Source organism: Cyclopterus lumpus, chromosome 25 (assembly GCF_009769545.1).
Source record: "Cyclopterus lumpus isolate fCycLum1 chromosome 25, fCycLum1.pri, whole genome shotgun sequence".
Classification (NCBI taxonomy): Eukaryota; Metazoa; Chordata; class Actinopteri; order Perciformes; family Cyclopteridae; genus Cyclopterus; species Cyclopterus lumpus.
In genome coordinates this window covers 2,320,233-2,340,011 of record NC_046990.1, presented here as the reverse complement: position 1 = coordinate 2,340,011, position 19,779 = coordinate 2,320,233, and the positions used below count along the sequence as shown (strand labels likewise).

At 40.3% G+C, this 19,779-nt stretch overlaps 1 protein-coding gene across 5 annotated transcripts in view; it reads right to left on the bottom strand.

Moving 5' to 3' along the window:
- Window positions 1-18,342, bottom strand: part of LOC117728100 (mitogen-activated protein kinase kinase kinase kinase 5-like) — a 35,010-nt gene extending 16,668 nt beyond the window's left edge. For 3 of the 5 annotated variants that reach the window (XR_004609091.1, XM_034528821.1, XM_034528822.1), the window contains exons 1-11: window positions 18,042-18,149; window positions 4,665-4,722; window positions 3,652-3,742; window positions 3,510-3,574; window positions 2,588-2,643; window positions 2,280-2,327; window positions 2,026-2,068; window positions 1,486-1,558; window positions 1,129-1,260; window positions 930-992; window positions 603-684 (exon numbers count right to left, since the gene is read on the bottom strand). Coding sequence is in view for 4 of the 5 variants with exons in the window: in XM_034528821.1 (XP_034384712.1) it covers window positions 603-684; window positions 930-992; window positions 1,129-1,260; window positions 1,486-1,558; window positions 2,026-2,068; window positions 2,280-2,327; window positions 2,588-2,643; window positions 3,510-3,574; window positions 3,652-3,742; window positions 4,665-4,722; window positions 18,042-18,149 (819 nt within the window). In the remaining variant the exon portion in view is untranslated. Of the gene's footprint in view, window positions 1-602; window positions 685-929; window positions 993-1,128; window positions 1,261-1,485; window positions 1,559-2,025; window positions 2,069-2,279; window positions 2,328-2,587; window positions 2,644-3,509; window positions 3,575-3,651; window positions 3,743-4,664; window positions 4,723-18,041 lie in introns of all 5 variants that reach the window. The other 2 variants (XM_034528819.1, XM_034528820.1) reach the window with 1 other exon arrangement.
- Between the last annotated feature and the right edge of the window lie 1,437 nt (window positions 18,343-19,779).

The following is a 19,779-nucleotide window of genomic DNA, read 5'->3' as shown; positions in this document are numbered from 1 at the left end:
TGGCTTGTCTCGGTAAAAACAGTTAGAATTTCCTCCATCCACCACGGTCTAAATAACATTCAACATTAATGAATCAAAGGTACGGAAGTGGAGGAAGCAAGAAGATGACCTGTAAAGTAAAGAAGACCACACAGAGTCACATCAGAGTATCAGACTGTTTTTTTACGTGTTACAACTGAACAAGGTTGGGAGTTATTGTGAATACGCTCATTAACGTTTGAACAATGTTGAGAGTTATTGTGAACACGTTTAATAAAGTTTGACTGACTGACTATTTGTTTTCGCTTAATGTGCCTTATAGTCGGGTGCGCTTTATATATGAAAAAAGGACGAAAATAGACCATTCATTGACAGTGTGCCTTATAATCCAGTGCGTCCTATAGTGCGGAAAATACGGTATATAGAATATAAAAAAAGGACAAGCCAACAAAACGTGCTAGCAAAGGTTAGCTAACATGTAAAATAATAATGTGCCGTCCAGAAAAATACGTCTTCATGTGTACCGACAGAAAAAGTTGTCTATTGTCTATTGTCACAATTTGATTCAGGACTGACGCCATGTAAAGCTGAAGTGGAGCATGCAGTATGTGAGCAGTACTGACAGAGAGCATCTTGGAGGCACTGGGTCTCTTCTTCGGGTTCCTCACCAACATGGCCTTTACAAAGTTATAGAACATGGAGGACCTGCAGACGGGAGATATAGCAGGAGCACTTATAATCTTTAAATACTTGAAATAATTGTAATGGATGATTGTATTAGGCTTAAATTAATCTGCTAATGTTATTGATGACATTTATATTTCCTGTTATTTGATCTTAATTATTTCTAAATGTGATTTAAATGTTTCATGTGTGTAAACAGAAAAACAGCTGTTCACTGCAGTGTGCTCCCATGATGTAAAGAGTAAATAGAACCTGTTTTTATTGACCATTTAGCCTTGTCCTTCAGTTTGGGAGGCTGGTAGCTGCTCTTGGACATGAGAAACAGGACTCTGCAGGACAAAAGCACAGGCGATGACAATCTGTGTGGGTCTGTCTTCATGCACATGAATGTCACACACTCATAGGCCTGAAAATGGATCACATGTGCAAGGTGAATGTGGTGTCTTTCGGTGTGTGTGCGTTTACCGCAGCGGGTGGACATCGAACATTGGCGGCTGTAGCTCCGCCAGCTCGATGGCGGTGATGCCCACAGACCAGATGTCGCAGCGTTCATTGTAGCCTCCTTTAATCTCCACCGCCGCCACCTCCGGAGCCATCCTGAGGACAGCAGGGAAACAGCAACGAGTGACGTTTGCGCCACAAGATTCGGGGTAGTAAGAAATGATAGTTACACGACATCAAACTACAGAACAGGAAAAATCTAAACAGAGAGAGGCGAACGAAGAAGAAGCCGCCACATGCAGTTATTTTGCCCTTAAATGTTCAGATTCAGGTGTTTTACAGGACCTCTCCAGGAGACTGATCTCTGGGGTTTGACCTCACCAATACGGCGTCCCGATAAAGGACATCCGCCGGGCCAGAGTGGCAGTGATCTGAGCCGAGATCCCAAAGTCAGCTACATAACAGAGGGAACAAAAGAAATTCATCATGACCACAATATCTTTGACAAAAAATAATACACTTAACCGGAAAGGTTTCTCTAAGTCTATATGCTTTTGTATTTCTAATATTTGTTCAGCGAGTTTCTCTAGCGCAACAACACACTTTCTTTTCCCAAAAAAGAAAAAGGAAGGTTTTTTAAATGTTGTTTTATTTGGATTAATTGTGGTAATTGTGTAGCCAACACGATTATTCCTCCCGACCACGATTATATTGTAAAGTGGCGTATTCACGAGGAAATCACTTGAGGAAATAGAAATTCTAAGAACTTTGCTTGTGAATGAAACATTTTGCAGCACATATTAATATCAAGTGTTACATTCTCAGAGTTAAGTTTAGTGCTTAATTAACACCCAAAGGAGACAGCGTGAGATGTGTCAATCGAGCCGCCACTCAAGCAGCTCTGTTGTGACCCACACCTACCCAGCCTGACCTCTCCCTGGTCGTTGAGGAGGATGTTGGCACCCTGGAGGCAGAAGAGGGCGAGAGAGCCGTCAACACAGACAAATATTACAATATCCATTACAAATATATGAATGTGTTTGCTAGTCAGGAATACAGATTCAGGTGGAAGCCTAATCAATTACACTTGGCTTGTTTTCATCTTAATCTCCGCTGCACTCTTAATCGACATGTGTTTACGACAAGAATAGAAGAGTTAACAAATTAAAAGTCACCTTGATGTCTCTGTGGATTTTCTTCTGTGCATGCAGGTAGTCCAGACCCTGGTCACACACACAAACGCACACACACACACACACACACACACACACACACACACACACAGGGAGTTTGTCACAAAAATAAAAGCTTTTACTTATTCCTCTCGCCTATTAAACCCACTTCAGCCATGGAGAGCAAGCAAAGAATAAAGGGAACAAAATGGATTGTGGGAATGAGGTTTTCTGCACTGAAAATGATTACCAACAGCGTCAGATTATTAAGAGTAAAAGCTCAGTTAATAATTAAAAAAGTGGGACTTTACCTGCAGCATCTCCCTGCAGATGTAAGCAATCTGTGGCTCAGCCAGAGGACCAGTCACTGTAATAATGGACACGGTTCAGGACAAACGCTTCGTTATGTTACAGGCTGACTGGAATGTTCAGCTTATCAGAACTGAGGACTGCAACGCTTACATTCAGACTAAAAGGAGCATTTCTGACTGAAAATATTTGACTCTAGAGAGGCAAAGAGTAACCTGTTACAGTGAATAATAACGTGAGGTCAAGTATGACCAAACTAACTATACATCTGGATATGAAGACATTATGACACCTGCACTGTGTGTTTTGAGTGTTTATATGTCCACTGCATGTTAATTCCCCGTATCAAACTGTACTTTCACAGTGTCCCTTGCAGCAGGCCTAGCAGGTCAGGTGGGTCTTCTCTACGACCGTTTTCTAAAACATTCCTTCTGTGATCTCTACTCCACAGTAGTATAATGGAAAAAGGTTTTAAGATTAGTAATGCTGTTTACCCCAATTTCCTACCCTACATATGTATGTAATATTTGGGGTAACTTCGAAGTAGGTGGCACGAATGAAAATGAGTTATGGTTTCAGAATGATGGAGAACAATTAGATACTAAAACAATTGACTATCGTGTTTTTACCACATTATTTCTCCACGTGACAATAAAACTTTATAAGATAGAACTTCATCCAAATGAATGAAATCTAAAAAATAAAGGAACAACATTTCTATAAATGTAATGGAATAAAAAGTACTATATTTTTATAACTGTTGTGTTGTAGAAAAATATAGTTGCACAACATACTCAGATAGAAGTACCTACAAATTGTAATAATCTAAATCTTTTTAAAAAACCCAAACTCCTAAAGGCAGTTACACACACACACACACACACACACACACACACACACACACACACACACACACACACTCACCATGGTAGATATCCTGCAGGGAGCCTCCTCCACAGAACTCCATACAGATCCACAGTATATTGTCTCTGTGGACAGAAGACGAGTTAATCAAGAGTACGTGAGTGATGAAGAGAGCGAGAGGGAGCAGAGACACACGGCTCACCGGATGTAGCTGCCGTAATAAGCCACTATGTTGGGATGTTTGCAGCCCTTCACTATGACGATCTCCTGCTGGATGACAGAAAAATCATCATCTGTGGAACCAGACAGAGAGAGAGAGGGAGAGAGAGAGAGAGAGAGAGAGAGACAGAGAGAGAGAGGGAGAGAGAGAGAGACAGACAGAGAGAGAGAGAAAGAGAGAGAGACAGAGAGAGCGAGAGAGAGAGAAAAAAGAGAGAGGGAGAGAGAGACATATAGAGAGAGAGACAGAAACGCGAGAGAGAGAGAGAGAGAGAGAGAGAGAGAGAGAGAGAGAGAGAGAGAGAGACAGAGAGAGCGAGAGAGAGAGAAAAAAGAGAGAGGGAGAGAGAGACAGATAGAGAGAGAGACAGAAACGCGCGAGAGAGAGAGAGAGAGAGAGAGAGAGAGAGAGAGAGAGAGAGAGAGAGAGAGAGAGAGAGAGAGGATACAATATGTATTACTTCCATCACATTAACGTTACATACGAACACATGCTAGCATGCTGTTAGCTGGCCGTACGACCACGTCTTGCTAGCTCCGGTACACTTTGAGCTTATTGTCGGTAACTTTGGACAAAAGTACCTGCTAAATAAAAGTACTCTGTTCAGATGGAGCACCAGTTTGTATAAGAGATATTTTCGCCAATATTCTTTTGAGAGGAAGGATGACTTGATGAACAGATACTGTGACTGGTGGGACTGTCGTGTATGAAATGTGTCTCCATCGGCGATTTAGAAATCAGGTCCGACCGTCTGTGAGAAGACGCTTTGAGAAAGATATAATGGAGTCGGATGGGGCAGAGAGGTGGACTTGCTGACACATGTGGGAAACTGTTGGATTCCATTGTTAGTTCAAGAAGTTAAAAATGGAATGAAAAGAAAAGACTCATGTAAAGTACAAGCACATCAAATATGTTTTAAATACAGTACTACTAAATATACAAGGCTGGAAATAGGCTCTTTTCCTACATTCCAACATTTAAAGAAAACTTCTCACCTGCTTCCATCTTGATGACCTTGATGGCGGCCAGCTCTCCATTTTCTTTGCTACGGGCCTGAACACAAAGAAACATATACAGGCTATTGTTTTTACTCATTTCAGAATGATGAATACCATATCAATGGATTATAATTATTGGTGGTTAACGTTCATGTTTCAGCCGGTACTCATGTTAAGTACTTTATCTATCTAGCTTAATCTATAATAATATATTATATATTATGATTGATTTATATTCTGTTTTCCAGATCAGAGTGCAACAACCCAGTCTATGGCATTAAAACAGACACACACACACACACACACACACACACACACACACACACACACACACACACACAATGTGTGACCTTTAAAAGTGTGATACCATAAAATGGTCTCACTTCTCTTTGCTGATTCGCACTATTCATAAACAGAAACCACAACGAGAACTTCCTTCACACAGAAATAAAGTTTCAATGGGTCCAAGCACCACTGTATTGTAGTCCAGATGTTATTAGGCCAGAGGAGCATTGGGATTAAAAGGTGTCTTTAACAAGGATCATACAGTAAATATAGAGAAAAAGACACTTCATGTCCAACTGAAAAGCTGCAGACAAACAACTTCCACTTAAAGTGTTGTCTGTGTATGATGTTGCAAGTAAAGGAGCTTTGCCTCATATGAACCCCATAGAGTTCATATATTTATATATAGAATTTATCTGAGGGAACTCAAAACAATGCAAAACTAGTAAACCGCAGCACAGAGCAATCAAATTGGGGACAAGGCAAACAGACCGTTAATCAGGAGGAAAAATAATAAACCTTTTCATTGGATGTGAAGGCTCGAGAGTGAAGGGAAGGCGGACTAAGAACTCAAGTACTCAAGTACTGCACTTTAGCACAATTTTGATGTACCTGTACTGCACTTATTATTTTCATTTGATCCTCGGATCTGGAAAATGTGTACTCCTCTACATCTAATTGATAACTTAAGTTACTTTGCAGATTCAGATTATAAAACAAAACATGAATCAACTATATTATATTATTATAGATTGAAGTATATAAATTAGCTCCACTGTTACCAGTTGCAACATTAGAGTCATTATTAATGCATGAATAACTGCAATGCAGTAATTAAACATATATTATACATAGTAAGGGCCATTCTGCGTGATGAGTAGCTTTAGCATTTTAGGTATATTTAGATGCTTATACTTTCCTACTTTTTTACAACCAGATTTTGAATGCAGGACTTGCACTTTCTACACGGTGGTATTGATACGTTTACTAAAGTAACAAAAATCTGAATACTTCTTCCACCACTGCATTTAGCAGTTTGGACGTGTCTGCCCGCCTACTTCACTGAAAGGAAATACCCATTATCATCACGTCACTGGTCGAATACAAACAGTCAGAAGTGTACTCGGGCAGCGAGGGCAGGACGGGTCGTACACACAGACACAGGAAACTCCACTGACTCAGAGGGGGACTATAACATATCTATGACACATCAAAATATCATCAAGTGTAAATATGTTCAGTACTATGACTACAATCAAAAAGATAAACTGCTTCGTAATGAATGTCTTTCCTGTTGCCGCTGAGCTGTTCTACCTAAACAACTTTGTTGTCACATATTTCATGAAATGAGCAGGACGACGCTAGCATGCGCGTCGAGACGCTAATCAAACGAGGAGCACAGTTTCCACTTTCAACAACCTTTGAAAGACTGGAAGGCAGCAATGACCTGCTCCGCTGTCAGAGCGCTGCTTTCCTTTGGTGGGAAACCGTAATGGAAGCTGACGCGTCACAGTGGGAGGCTTGTGAATGTCGGTGGGCTTTGGGTTTGATGCTGAAATGGCACGGTGGAAAGTCGGGCCGTTTGCGGTGGAAGACGATAGGCTCACATTAAAGAAAGAGACGGCTTTATTCTCCTAATTTAACCAACAGCTAGCGCAAACTAACCTTCAAGAGTCAGTTACGTGCAACACTTTCCTCTCGTGGTATTTGGGCATGCGGGGCAGTTTTGGTTTTGAGATATATGTCTCTGAGATTTCCTCCGCTTTTGGTTCGTTGTACTCATAGCTTTCATATGTTAACTTTATCAACCAGAGAGATTCAGGTCAATACGTTGACCTCACTGTGGACTACTTTTGACTGAAGAAGTCCTAACACTGTTAGCTCTGTCAGCACAGTTAGCATCATTAGCTTCTATTAAAAACAGTTTATTTTCAATACTGGCCTGAATAATCCAAAACATCCGGCAAAGGAATGAGGAACTTTGCAAGTTGATAAACTGGCATAAAAACAGCTTTGTTCCAAAATCAAATAATTGTTCTATTAGTTCATACCGCAGCTGCCCTTACAAAGTACTCCATTGGGGCATACTTCTTCCTCATTACGTGGCTTCCTTGCACTGACTCTCTTGCTCATTTAATCACTGCACAAAGGATTGTGGGTCAGAATAGCCAGAAAAGCTTGCTGGCTTGCATTCTGCAAAATGGGATCGGTTGACCGGCGACTATGTATTGGGACAAACTAAATATTTTTCTGGCATAACTAATAGTATGATAGTATGGTGGCAGGTCCTTTTCACTGAGTCCACCATATTGCGTCGCCATGCGTAGCCCACAACGGACTAACCAAACACCGACTCTAGAGAGATTTCCGTGTTTTTGGACGTAACATGAAGGCCACTGGAGTTCATTACCTGCTTGTGAAACTGCGGTAACGTGAGCCTCGGGGCGCCAAACCATGGTGCCGCTAGACGCCAACTGACTCCCGTTGCTCCTGAAGTAGCGCCACAATGGTAAGGGCGTTAGCGTGGTTTTGCGATCACCGGCTCACGTTACCACGGTCGTGGAAAGGGGAGGAACCAGCCGGTTGCAATCTGATCTGCAACCACACCGCTCGATGGCACCAAATCTTACTCACTCTCCCTTTAAATGGGAACCTGACCAAAGTTGCATTACCCGGACGAATTTAAAGCTGCATGAAGCTATAGTTGACCCGAAATGCTAAGCTTTCAGCAAGCAGTTGCCTACTAACACAACGCAACATGAAAGTCCCATCAAGGTCGTTTCAGCTAGCAAGTAAACTCAATTATATTTGTATTGCCCGAAATTTTTCTATAATCTGTACAGCACGTTTCGACACCAAATGTCTTTTCGGCCCTTTCCATTACATTATATATAATTTAACTGATTTACAATAAGTTCAACCATGAGGACAAACTCAGAACAACAAGAATCAAGAAAGTAGCATTTCTTCAAGAAAGCCCAAACTACAAAAATACCATAAGTAATACCATAAGTAATACCATAAGTAAGTGCCATTCAAGTGCCACTGAAGTGCTTATCTGTTTTTATTCAAGGTATAGTCGGAAAAAATGTGTTTTTAGTTTCCGGTGGAAGATGTAGAGACTTCCTGCTGTCCTGATGTCAGTGGGGAGCTCGTTCCACCAATGAGGAGCCAGGACAGCAAACAGTCTGGATTTTGTCGAGTGATTAGCTCGAAGTGACGGAGTCACAAGTCAATTGGTAGATTCCTCAATTCTGATCTGGAAAAAATGTTTTGACCAGGAAGTACAGTCCTGTTTATCGTCAGAGAGCAGATCACATGTTCCAGGGAGGTACCTTGATACACAACACCTTCGGTTGGTTCATAGCAGGTGTACAATATCTTCTGAGAAGCCCCAGAAGCTGTGTACTCACATGAGGAGTCAAACACATGAGGAGTTTTTTTTCCTTTCTCTGACCTCTGTGATAGCACACACACACACACACACACACACACACACACACACACACATGCACACACTCACGCGCATGCACACACACATGCACGCACTCACACACACACGCACACACACACAAAAAGTGTGATACCATAAAATGGTGTCACTTCTCTTTGCTCATTCCCACTATTTCTAAACACAATAAAACTGGCTGGTTTGATCACGTCCACCCACAATCCACGCAACAAGAAACAAGAAAGGAGATGAGATTAGATCCCCAGATGTTTGTGGCAATTAATGAGCGAGGCTGATGATGACATTCCAGCAGAGTGACAGGAGCCTCAGTAGCGTGAGTGTCGAATGAAGAAGGGGACCCTGCTTGCTTCCTCTCACAATAAATCCCTGAGATGTGACCTCTTGATACAAAAGGTCACAGGGAGAAAAAAGCTGACTGAGGACAGACACCAGATAACTTCTCATCCTTGTTTCTTCTTCCTCGGACCATTCAGCTTTGTATTTTAGCTCAAGTGAAGGTACATCCAATCATTGATTTGTCTGTATGTTGTAGCAAAGCTAAACACATTTTGGAGGAACTAAGAGATATTAATATGATAATCTATTATTCATTTGACTGTGGGTTTACTTTAAATGAGATTAGTCCTTTAAAACATATTTATCTAACAACTTTGTATAATTAAAGCACATGCTCTCCCATGAACACACACACACACACACACACACACACACACAGGTGTTTGGCATCATAACCTATCTCTCTTCCTCATTTATAAAAGATAAATCAACACCAACCAGAAATTCAAGCACATTTCATTGTCAAACACACATGTACAAGCACACACACACACACACACACACACACACACACACACACCGTTTCAGCAGAAATTTGACACAGTTAACTCGACTCTGCAGGCAGGTTCTGCATGTAGTCCGCTGCTCTTTTATCTCACTTCTTCATTTCTGAGGTTGCACATGCACACACAAATGCACACACACACACACACACACACACACACACACACACACACACACACACACACACACACACACACAACACAGGTGCAGCCCACAGCGTCTGTGAGGCCTGACACCAGAGTTGCAACGTGTTGAACAACAACTCTGACTGCAGCTTCGTAGCACAAGCCACATCTGAGAAAGGAGACTCAGGCTTTTACTGTAAGCTGGAGGAACACCCTGACACGGTTGGATGCAGCGTTCCAGTCAGGTCGGTCAAGTGCAATGCGTCAGGGCAGAGATGACGTTTGTTATCTCACAGAGAGATGAGAGATGCTGCGGTGAGTTGTTTGCTCAAAGACACAGGGCTCCTGTGGGTCATGACCTTGATTCATATGTGGGGGTGAGGGGGAGTGAGGCGGTGGGGGGGTCCAACAAAAGAAAGTAAACCGAGTGCCGAGACAGGTGAGACATTGAAACACAAAGGGATCCTGGAAATGGCTTTCAGAAGGTTTCTTAGTAGTTGGACTCTCATATTATCAAAACACAAACGAGGACCAGAGCATATGTGGAGAGTCGCTGAAGAAGATGACAAATAAAATGATGATCACGTGACGTAAAGCTTTGCCCATTTAGCTATCAGGAAGCTCTCAGAAGTCTGTTTGTGAAAAAAAATGAAAACCCTTTCTGTTCGACAGATGTGCGTCTCTGGAACTAACCACTGACCACAGTGATGCGTTCAGGGTCATTGAGTTGGCAGTTTATTTATCAGCTATAACATCACATATCTTTGAGGTAGTTTTTAGCGAGGAGGCGGTGATAATTCTGTTTGCACTGTTGAAGGATGCAAATGTGGTCCTGTGGAAACTAGCTGTACTCAAGCAGAGGAGCTCCTAGTTTGGGCTGCATGCTGCTGAAATACTGAATTGTTAATATTAATTTCATCTACCACCATCCTCCGGTCTCATGTCTTAATACTTTAGTTTCTGCCAAACTAATCACATTCGGATTTGGTAAAAGAATCGCGGTTGTATTCTTCCGCCAATCAGTCAAGCAGCAGTTCACATGTCTGTCCAAAATCATCACTTCATCATTTTATTCTATTAGAGTCTAATACGACTTTGCACAAATGTCTAATAATTAGACATTTGTGCAAAGTCGTCACAATTAGCAGTTCTTGAGTTATGGCAAAAGCTGTGTTTTAAAAAACTGCACCCCAGTCAATAAACAAGTGTCCAATAGTATCGATTACTCCCCCGGCAGCCTTTGCTGTGTGTTGCTGTTCAACGGGTACAACCAGCTGGTGTTTACAGCACATGGAGTGAACGCAGAGGAAGGGTGAGGCAGAGAATGCTGTCTGGTCGCATGCCACCATTGTTGCTACACTTTCATGTTTCATGTTTCAAAAAATAAACCTAGCCATGAACTAGTTGATGAACAGCTGCTTCTTTTTTCTTATTTTCTCTGTAACATACAATTTCTTTAACCTTTTGAAAACCAACCTATTCTTTAGGTTTCTGCTCGAAATAACGTACCCAAACTAAAAAAGGTGTATCTCAGCAACCACAAAGGCTATTTGAATAATGTTGGTGTTATAATGAGGGCAACCCATGTGTGCTTTTGTTCAGATGTGTAAATATTAGTATATTTGTTACTGGTTAAGAGTAAATAAAGATGAAAGACAGCCAAAGTTGAATTTTCAGGTTCGCCTAGAAAGAAAAGCAGTTTCAGGATGATTATCTATTGGAAGGGTGCAGAGATCATAGCACACTATGGGACCAGTCTCTCTGCAAAGTTTGACTTTGAAAAAGTAAAGCAGAACAAAGTTAGAGAGGTTTTAGTACAGATAAATTAGGTGAAATTGGCATTTCGGCACCATCTGTGCAATTTGAATTTTCTCATGTACAAAACCATATATTTCACTTGTATATGACTTATGGTGTTTAATACATCAAATACAGCAGTCGTTGTTGATTAGAAGAAGAAAAACCAAAGATAAGCAACATTTGTGACTGTAAAGCGCTAAAGAGATTCATGTTGCTGTGTTCTTTGGCTCATATGTCGGTGATGCTTTGGTGCAGAAGGATTTTGTAAAGATATTTAGAATCTGTGTTAAATCCTCTTGCTCTTTGCTATCTGTCTTTTCCTGATAGCACCGAGCTACGGGATGCTAGTTCTGAAAACGTGCTGAGTGGGCTGACTCCTGACAAAATGATGATTATGATATTTTAATAATTATTTCAGTTGGTGTTTGAGTTGTGAGGAAATGACTTACTGATTCTTGTAGCCCAAGTTCTCTTGTTAATTTGATGTATAACATCAATATATTTGCTCATGTTTATTGTAATGTTTTACACAGTCTAACTATAATGTGTAAATCGGCCCCCAATTGGGGGCCATGGTTTTCAAAAGGTTAATTGTTTTTTAAATGTCATAAACATGTGTCAAGGAGGTGGCCGAGGCTACATGAAGCGATAATGTATGTACATGACTCTGTGTCGCTGGTTGGTGTGACACATGATTTGTATGATTCATTAATATTGATCTTTTTACGTAGTGACTCTTCTTTGGGAAACATATTCTTGCACACGGAGCGAAATGCAATTTACATCACATGTTCCCAAAAAAACCCGAGTAGTTAAAGCCCCCATAGCTCAAATCTGGTGGTTAGTTAGGATGAAGCAAACACTTAAAAAACTAAAGAATTGCAGCCACAAATGGGACTGATCCAGTGCAGTTACCACATCCTTCTCTCTGACTGTCTATATCTGACTGATCCTCGTAAGGAAGTGTACTCCCTCCTTCTATTACTTGAGGATGAAAACGGCCTCCACCATTCTAAAGTGGCATTTTGTGTCTGGAGCAGCTACCAACCCACAAAAAAAGATAACCTTTTCAGATTCTTGTGGGCTGCATGGATCAGAAAAAATGTGATTCAACACGCCATATTTCTGAAAATATTTATCTCCTCTTCATATGTCAAACGCAGGCTCATTAGAATATACCATCACCATCCGAGTGTCTCCACCCACGGCTGGAGAACAAAGCAAGCCAATCAGAGCAGACGGAGCCCAAAGAGACATTTCGGACAGAGGGTGAAAACGCATATATTCAGACAGAAAACATGAGAACAATATTGTGTTTTCTGAACGCATTACATGACGCATGTAAACATATTCTGTCCGAAACCCAAATCACATGTAAACCTGAAAATGCATGTTCCCTTCAAATTAAAGGCGCAATAACACATCTTACATTCAGAACTTTACTTAAGTAAAATGATGTATATATTATAGGCAAAAAGTATGAATATAGTATGAAAAGTAAAAGTGCTGATTGTGCAGTAAAACGTCCCCTATTTTACTATATTTTACTTTCTGGATTAATATCACTGCTGCATTAATGTGCATGTTGCACATCAATTCATATTCTATAAGATCATCATATATTTGTAGCTTCTCTGTCCTGTGAGAACCACGTAAAAAAAAAGCTGATGCGAGAGGCTTTTTAAAGAGATTATGTAGATTAAGAAGTAGGAGGATTTTCTCAACACATAGATAGATAGATAGATAGATAGATAGATAGATAGATAGATAGATAGATAGATACTTTATTAATCCCCAAGGGGAAATTTGTTGTCATAGTAGCGCCCAACACTTTACAGACACCAAATGGAATAGACTAAATAAACTAAACACACAAAATAAAATAAAATAAAATATAAGAACAGGGATGACAAATATATACAAAATAAAAAATTATATATATATATAAAATATATATACACAATAGAATATGAATAACTGCACATAAAAGAACACTTCACTGTATCACACTCAACATCAATAGTTTTTAAACTACCTCACATTTTTACTTAAGTACAGCACTCCAGTTACTGTCACACTTTGCATTTCACACCTGATCTCCTCCGTGGTCAAAACACTCACACAAGCAAAAGGCCTCCTCACTAACTGCCCCTGGTGATGCAAAAGCGTTGCATTTGTAGACTGACCTCTGCTAAACTGCGAGTGGAGCGAAGAAATGAGCGAAAACATGTACTTGGGCGCACGTGCATGTGTGATCATATCTGTGAGTGGCTGTACGTGTGTGTGTGTGTGTGTGTGTGTGTGTGTGTGTGTGTGTCAATATGTTGAGGAAGAACAACTATGCAAATCTCCCTCTCTGTAAAACAGAACAGCAGGGTTGGCTGCCCCGTTTCGAGGAAGTGTGCTCGCGTTACAGCCAACCTGCTTCGCATCAGCAACATTTAAGCAGAGAGATTAGTATGGAGGACAGAAAATGACTTAAGTATAAATAAATAAATGCATGAATAAATACAGGAATAAATAAATGCTTAAATAAATGTATAAATAAATAACTAAATACAGGAATAAATAAATATAAGTTGATACCTAAACAGGACATCATTAAATAAATCTATTTCTACATTTCTGTATTTCTTCATTCATTTCTGTCTGTATTTATGTGTCTGTATGTATTTCATCATTTATTTATGCCTGTATTTATGTGTCCTTGTATGCAAATGAGCTGGGGCGGTCCGAACCTCATTGCTAAACAGGATTGGTGAAGTAGGGGAGCAAGACAGAAGCGACAAATCATGCTTTAGACATTTATTTAAGCATTTATTTATTTATTCCTCTATTTATTCATGCATTTATTTATACTTAAGTCATTTTCTGTCCTCCATAGTTTAGCGTGTTGCATGACTTTGTAAAGCTTGATAGTCACATCAGCAGTGATCTCACTGTTACTGCACAAAACACTGTATTAAGACTTAAATACTTAACTTAAATACCTCAGCTAAGTCTGGGGGACCTTAAGCACTGAAGCAATGTAACTAAATCAAACCCCACATGTTCTCAAATGAATACTAACCAGTCTAAAAGGATGACACCTGAACAAGAGTATTAACCAGGTGGCAAACTCCGGTTCTGAAGAGTGAAGCTGATGCGGAAGTGTCTTAAAACATACATTCCCTCTACTGGCCAGCGGGGGGAGACTCTTCTGGTTGCAAAAAGAAATCTGGTTGTATAGAAGTCTATATAAATGACTCTACTTCTCTCTCTTATTAATAATAATAATAATAATGCATTTAATTTATATAGCGCTTTTCATAGTACTCAAAGACACTTCACATAATTAAAACATCCTAAAAGCTAAAAAATAAATAAATAAGAATAGCTAAAATACAGGTAAAACAAATAAAACAAATAAATAGGGACTTTGAGTCGCTCGGACCCTCATAAGAAAAAAGGTAAACATTGTAAACATGAGTTTTTGGTCTCAATCTCTAGTTTCAAGTCTTCTTCAATACAGCGTGATGTTCATTTATGGTCATTTAGAGTCAAACAGACCATAAAGCAGGGGATGCTTTAGGGCGGGGCTTACTGTGATTGACAGGTCACTGCCACTACAAGAGCCGTATACGGTGTCTCTACGTCACTCTTCCGCATTCGAAATATGACAACTTCTGTTCATTGGTTACAAAAACGACGGCCGCAATCCAAAATGGCGACGGCAAACTCAAAGTCAGAACTCAAGGCTTGAAAACATCGGTCCACAAACCAATGGGGGACGTCGCGATGACTACGTCCACTAGGATGGTCCCAGTTGAAATTACAAACTTACGGCCTGAATTGTTCGAGGTGCCAAAGAAAAACAAAAACATGTCTGACCGTGCCTTAACTGATGCTTCTTCAGCAAGTGTAGACACAATCTAACCCTCAGCAAGGCCGCCATATTTTGACATCAATTTAAATGCAGGACAGGTTCTGCTCTATGATCGTGCGTATAATTTTAACTAGACACACACACGCAACTCTTGGGTGTGTCGTCTTTCTAATTACCTATTTTCTCAGTATTCTGGTTCAACAGTTTTACGACGAAATGCAGCTTTCTTGATGTAAAAAGATGAACTTGTCTCATAGTACATAATTAAAAAGACTCATCACAAATCTTAAGTTGGTTTAAAGTCTGGATTTGTACTTTTAAACAACATTTAGTTTGAAAGACAAAAAAAAGAAAATAAAGACATTCATTTCTCAAATGTATCATTAAAGCCATCAGACTAAAGCTAAAGACATTTTTCCATCTTTTTCCCCTGTGATATTACTTACAGAAAGTGTTACGTGTCCCATTTACAGCTGCGTATGAAGACACAGACCGTCGTCTCTATCACGGCACAATGCTGGTGTCTCGGCCTTCACCGTGTTACATTATAGTGTAACGTTATATAAGTAAAACGTTGCAGAAAGCGGAAGAACCTAAACATTTTACTCGAATACAGTACTTGAGTGAATGTAGTGTACAACAGTGGCTTTGCACTGCTAATGCTCGGGGTTAGACTCCCAACCTTGGTTGTCTCTTTACTGATGTTCTATGAATGGATGTCTGCTGATCACTTACGGGCTTAATAGGCTTGAGTCATTCAAAAACACAGCCCGGAGAAAGGAGGGAACCACTGATGATTTCTGACAGCATGCATCACCTTTTCCATTCATGATTGTTTCAGGTGTGACTATCTTTGTGGAAAGTACCAGAGGATCCTGAAAACACCGTTTACCACACTTTACTGTCCCTGATTATGGGCAAACACGAGGCTGCTGTGTTAGTACATGGCAAACATATCTACCATAAATATTCCTGTTTCCTTTGTGGTGAATGCTGCATAAAAGCAACGACACAATTAAAGCGTGGCTGTTTTATGAATCTTGGTCCAGCAGTTGGAGAAACAATGATATTGTTTCATAACCAAATATGTGGCCACTATGTTACTGACTGATGTATATGTGTGTGTGTGTGTGTGTGTGTGTGTGTGTTTTCATGGACATGTGGGGACATGTGTTTACACAGTCACATTGCAGGGACTTATCTTTCTTATGGGGACAAATGCACATCCCCATCATGTAAATCGTAACAGACTCACCTTAAGGTGTAAGTTTGGGTTAGGTAAAGCTTTGGGATTAAGGAAGTAGCAGTTATATTTGGGGTGGGGAAAGTCTCCAGGAAATGAATGCCAGTCAATGTAATGTCCCTAAATATCTCGATAAACACAACTGTGTGTGTAGAGAAAATAAGACCCAAGACATTTTTATGAAGCCTGTTTTCATTCAACTTCCAGACTTACAACATTTGCATGTTTAATAAAAAGCCTATGTTTCAAGAGAGACCGAAATAATCACCCAGCGGTGAGTAAAATAAAAGAGGAAACATTGACGAGAATAGAAATAAAGAAAACCGATGATGACTAATCTCTCAATAACCTGGTGCTGTATAAACTTGTATCCATCTCCTATCTGACTGTTGGTGAGGCGCCACAGGACACTCACTCACGGGACCAGATTTCAATTCACGTAGATTTATTTGCGACATCTCTTACCACAACTCGGGAACAAATATGAAACATAGTACTTATAACGTAACATATTACCGAGGGGCAGCCCACTGCTCTACCCCTTAGCCTCTGGGTCACGTACCCCACGTAAACCATCTCCAGCTGGTTATCTTCAAGGATGCGGCTGCTTTTGCCAAACATCTCCCCCTCGTTCCTTCTAGCCAAACATCTCTTCCTAGTATTGCTCTGTCTCTGCTGGTCAGCTGTGGAACAGCTCCAGGTCACTATGACTCTGTCCGTCCAGCGGGGGAAACCCTTCATTAGACTTCTCTTCTCTGGAGGACTTTACACTGTGTATTGTGGGGCTGTTCACAACATTTCCTGGAATATGCTTTCTTATAAACGCGGTTCGTGGTTATACAATATGTGCTGTATATGACTTTGCAGTTTTTAGTCAAGCATAATATATAAACCCTTTAGATATAAAACGTTTCTTACTTGAGCTAATGATATAAAACCTTTTGATATAAAACATTTTCCTTCCACAGAGAAGATCAGCTCTGAAAACGTTTGACTACAATTAGCCATCAGCTACTGACACGAATACTTTCACTTCTCATAACACAAACTTCCTCCTCCACCAATGTAACTAATATCAACCACACCTGTATTTCCTTATAAACTCAACAATAAATTCCCATACATATTAACATATTAATCTGCTCGACGTCTGTACTGAAGTATATTTTTATGTACTTGTACTTAACTTTTCGTGATACTTTTATGCTTCTACTCCGCTTCATATTGGAGGTAAATGTACTTTTTACTCCACCACATGTATTTGATAACTTTAGAATCAGATTAATAATACGAAATAGGAACTAATAAATTATAAAGTATTGTTATAGATTAAACTCCCTAGCAGTATTGCGTACCTTTACCAACTGGAATATTAAAGTGATGAACACATTAATACATCAGTTATTATAATGTGATATTATTATATATATGATTCGGAAATGGGCGAGGGTGAGTGTTTATACTTTTGGCATTTTTAAGTATAGTTTACACTATAGTATTGCTACTTTTACTAAAGTAAATTACCTGAATACTTCCTCCACCAGTGGTAAAGTATTTGTTGTAGACTACACTGAAGAACAGATACCTGAGCAACATGTAAAGTAAGACACGCTTGAATTACCAGAAGCACTGAGGCAAGCATCCTCTTCATACTGATGAATTTACTTTAAATTAGCCTTACATTTCTATTCCATCTTAAAATAAAACATAGTCTCTCAAACTGTTAGCGGCTGGAGGCTCTGACCTTGTAAACTTCCCCGTATGTTCCTCCTCCGACCCTCTGCAGGATCTCAAAATCATCCTGAGGGTTCCTGGTGGAGATATCCAGCGCTGCCCTGTGTTGGAAATCCATTTTGACTTTGATGGTGCTAATAGTCCTCCTCAGGCATGCGTCTACATTCACAGGCAACGAAACTGACAAAACTCTCTGAAAAAGTGAGCTGCTCAGAAAACACACTTGGCCGTGTTTCGTTAGGCTGCCGTCACACACACACACACACACACACACACACACACACACACACACACACACGCACACCTTCCTGTTTCTGTGTCTTTATCCTCCCTCCCTCTCTCACACCTTCCTCGAACATTTATTTTGTTTACAGCTCATTAGCATAATCACATTTTGTTTCCTGTTGGGTGTGTGCGTGTGCGTGTGCGTGTGTGTGTGTGTGTGTGTGTGTGTGTGTGCGCGCATGTAACAGAGACACTTTTGTGCGTGTAGTAGTGCGAGTACATACAAAGAGAATTCTGATGACGTTTCAAGATGAAGAAATATTGTCAGTTATCACTTTATAAAGTGCTAATGTGGCCGGAGTGAAAATGTTGATGAAAGTTTAAGACGTTCTCAACAGCAGTAGAAAGATCTTTGTGTCTGTGTGTCGCCAAGACGAAGCCTTTCTGTCCACAGCCACTCCTTACATACCATCAGAGCTGGCTCACAGGTGCACACTGCCTGGTTTTGGTCAGTCGTAAGAGGGCTTCAACCACCCAAAAAAGTTAAGTACTTTGCTGTCTCTTCCATCTTTGGCAGTGGCCATATATGCTGCTACAGTACATACAACCTTGGGAAGTGAATAGGCCTACTGTGTTTTCTATTGTGTCACTAGTCTGTGATTTTGTGAATCTATTCTACGACACCATTAATATTTGTGTACTAAAACGCATGTGGTGTCTATATTCTGTATGCGTGGCTTGTAGCTGATTAATTGCAGTTGTGCTGTTGGGGTTTTCTTCAGCGTCCGTTTCAGTCTTGGCTTTACGCCCACTGAAATATGTGTGTGTGTGTGTGTGTGTGTGTGTGTGTGTGTGTGTGTGTGTGTGTGTGTGTGTGTGTGTGTGTGTGTGTTGCAGCTCTGCAAGACGAGTCACTTGTGCTTGGAGCTCCCTGTCAGCTTCCTGTTCAGAAGCGTTTCCCTGTAGATAAATAAGGGGCATCCGTTTACATCCTGTCAGGTTAAAATCACTTTCATCAGCTGTATGTCTAGTAGTGAATATGCTTTATTAATTGTTTATTTAATTTAATTTAATTTCTCAAACAGTGGCCAACCCAGTATCACAAAGCACAAGCTTAAAGTCGCTACAGTCAACGCTGCCATCATGAGTGCTATTTTGCTTGAGCGTCACGACAAATTCCCTGTGTTTAAAATATCAGATCAAAGAGCATGAAGGGTAAGAAAGATGAAGTAGGCATTGCTATAGAGACCAGTGGCAGGAAAACCAACCCCCGCCATCATGGTATTTTACCGAGTTATTTTATTTATTTTGCACCTCCATGTTATGTAGGGGTTCAGTGCTGCTTGGTATGCGCTATCATATTACTAATGATCTCCACCAGTGTGGATGTGCTTTTAAGTCAAACATACTTATTACTTGTTTTTACTGCAGTAGAAGATCTGAATACTTTTTCATCCACTAATGACTTTTCAGTGAACTCACTTGACACTTGATTCATGGACAATCTCCTCCAAATTCTTGTT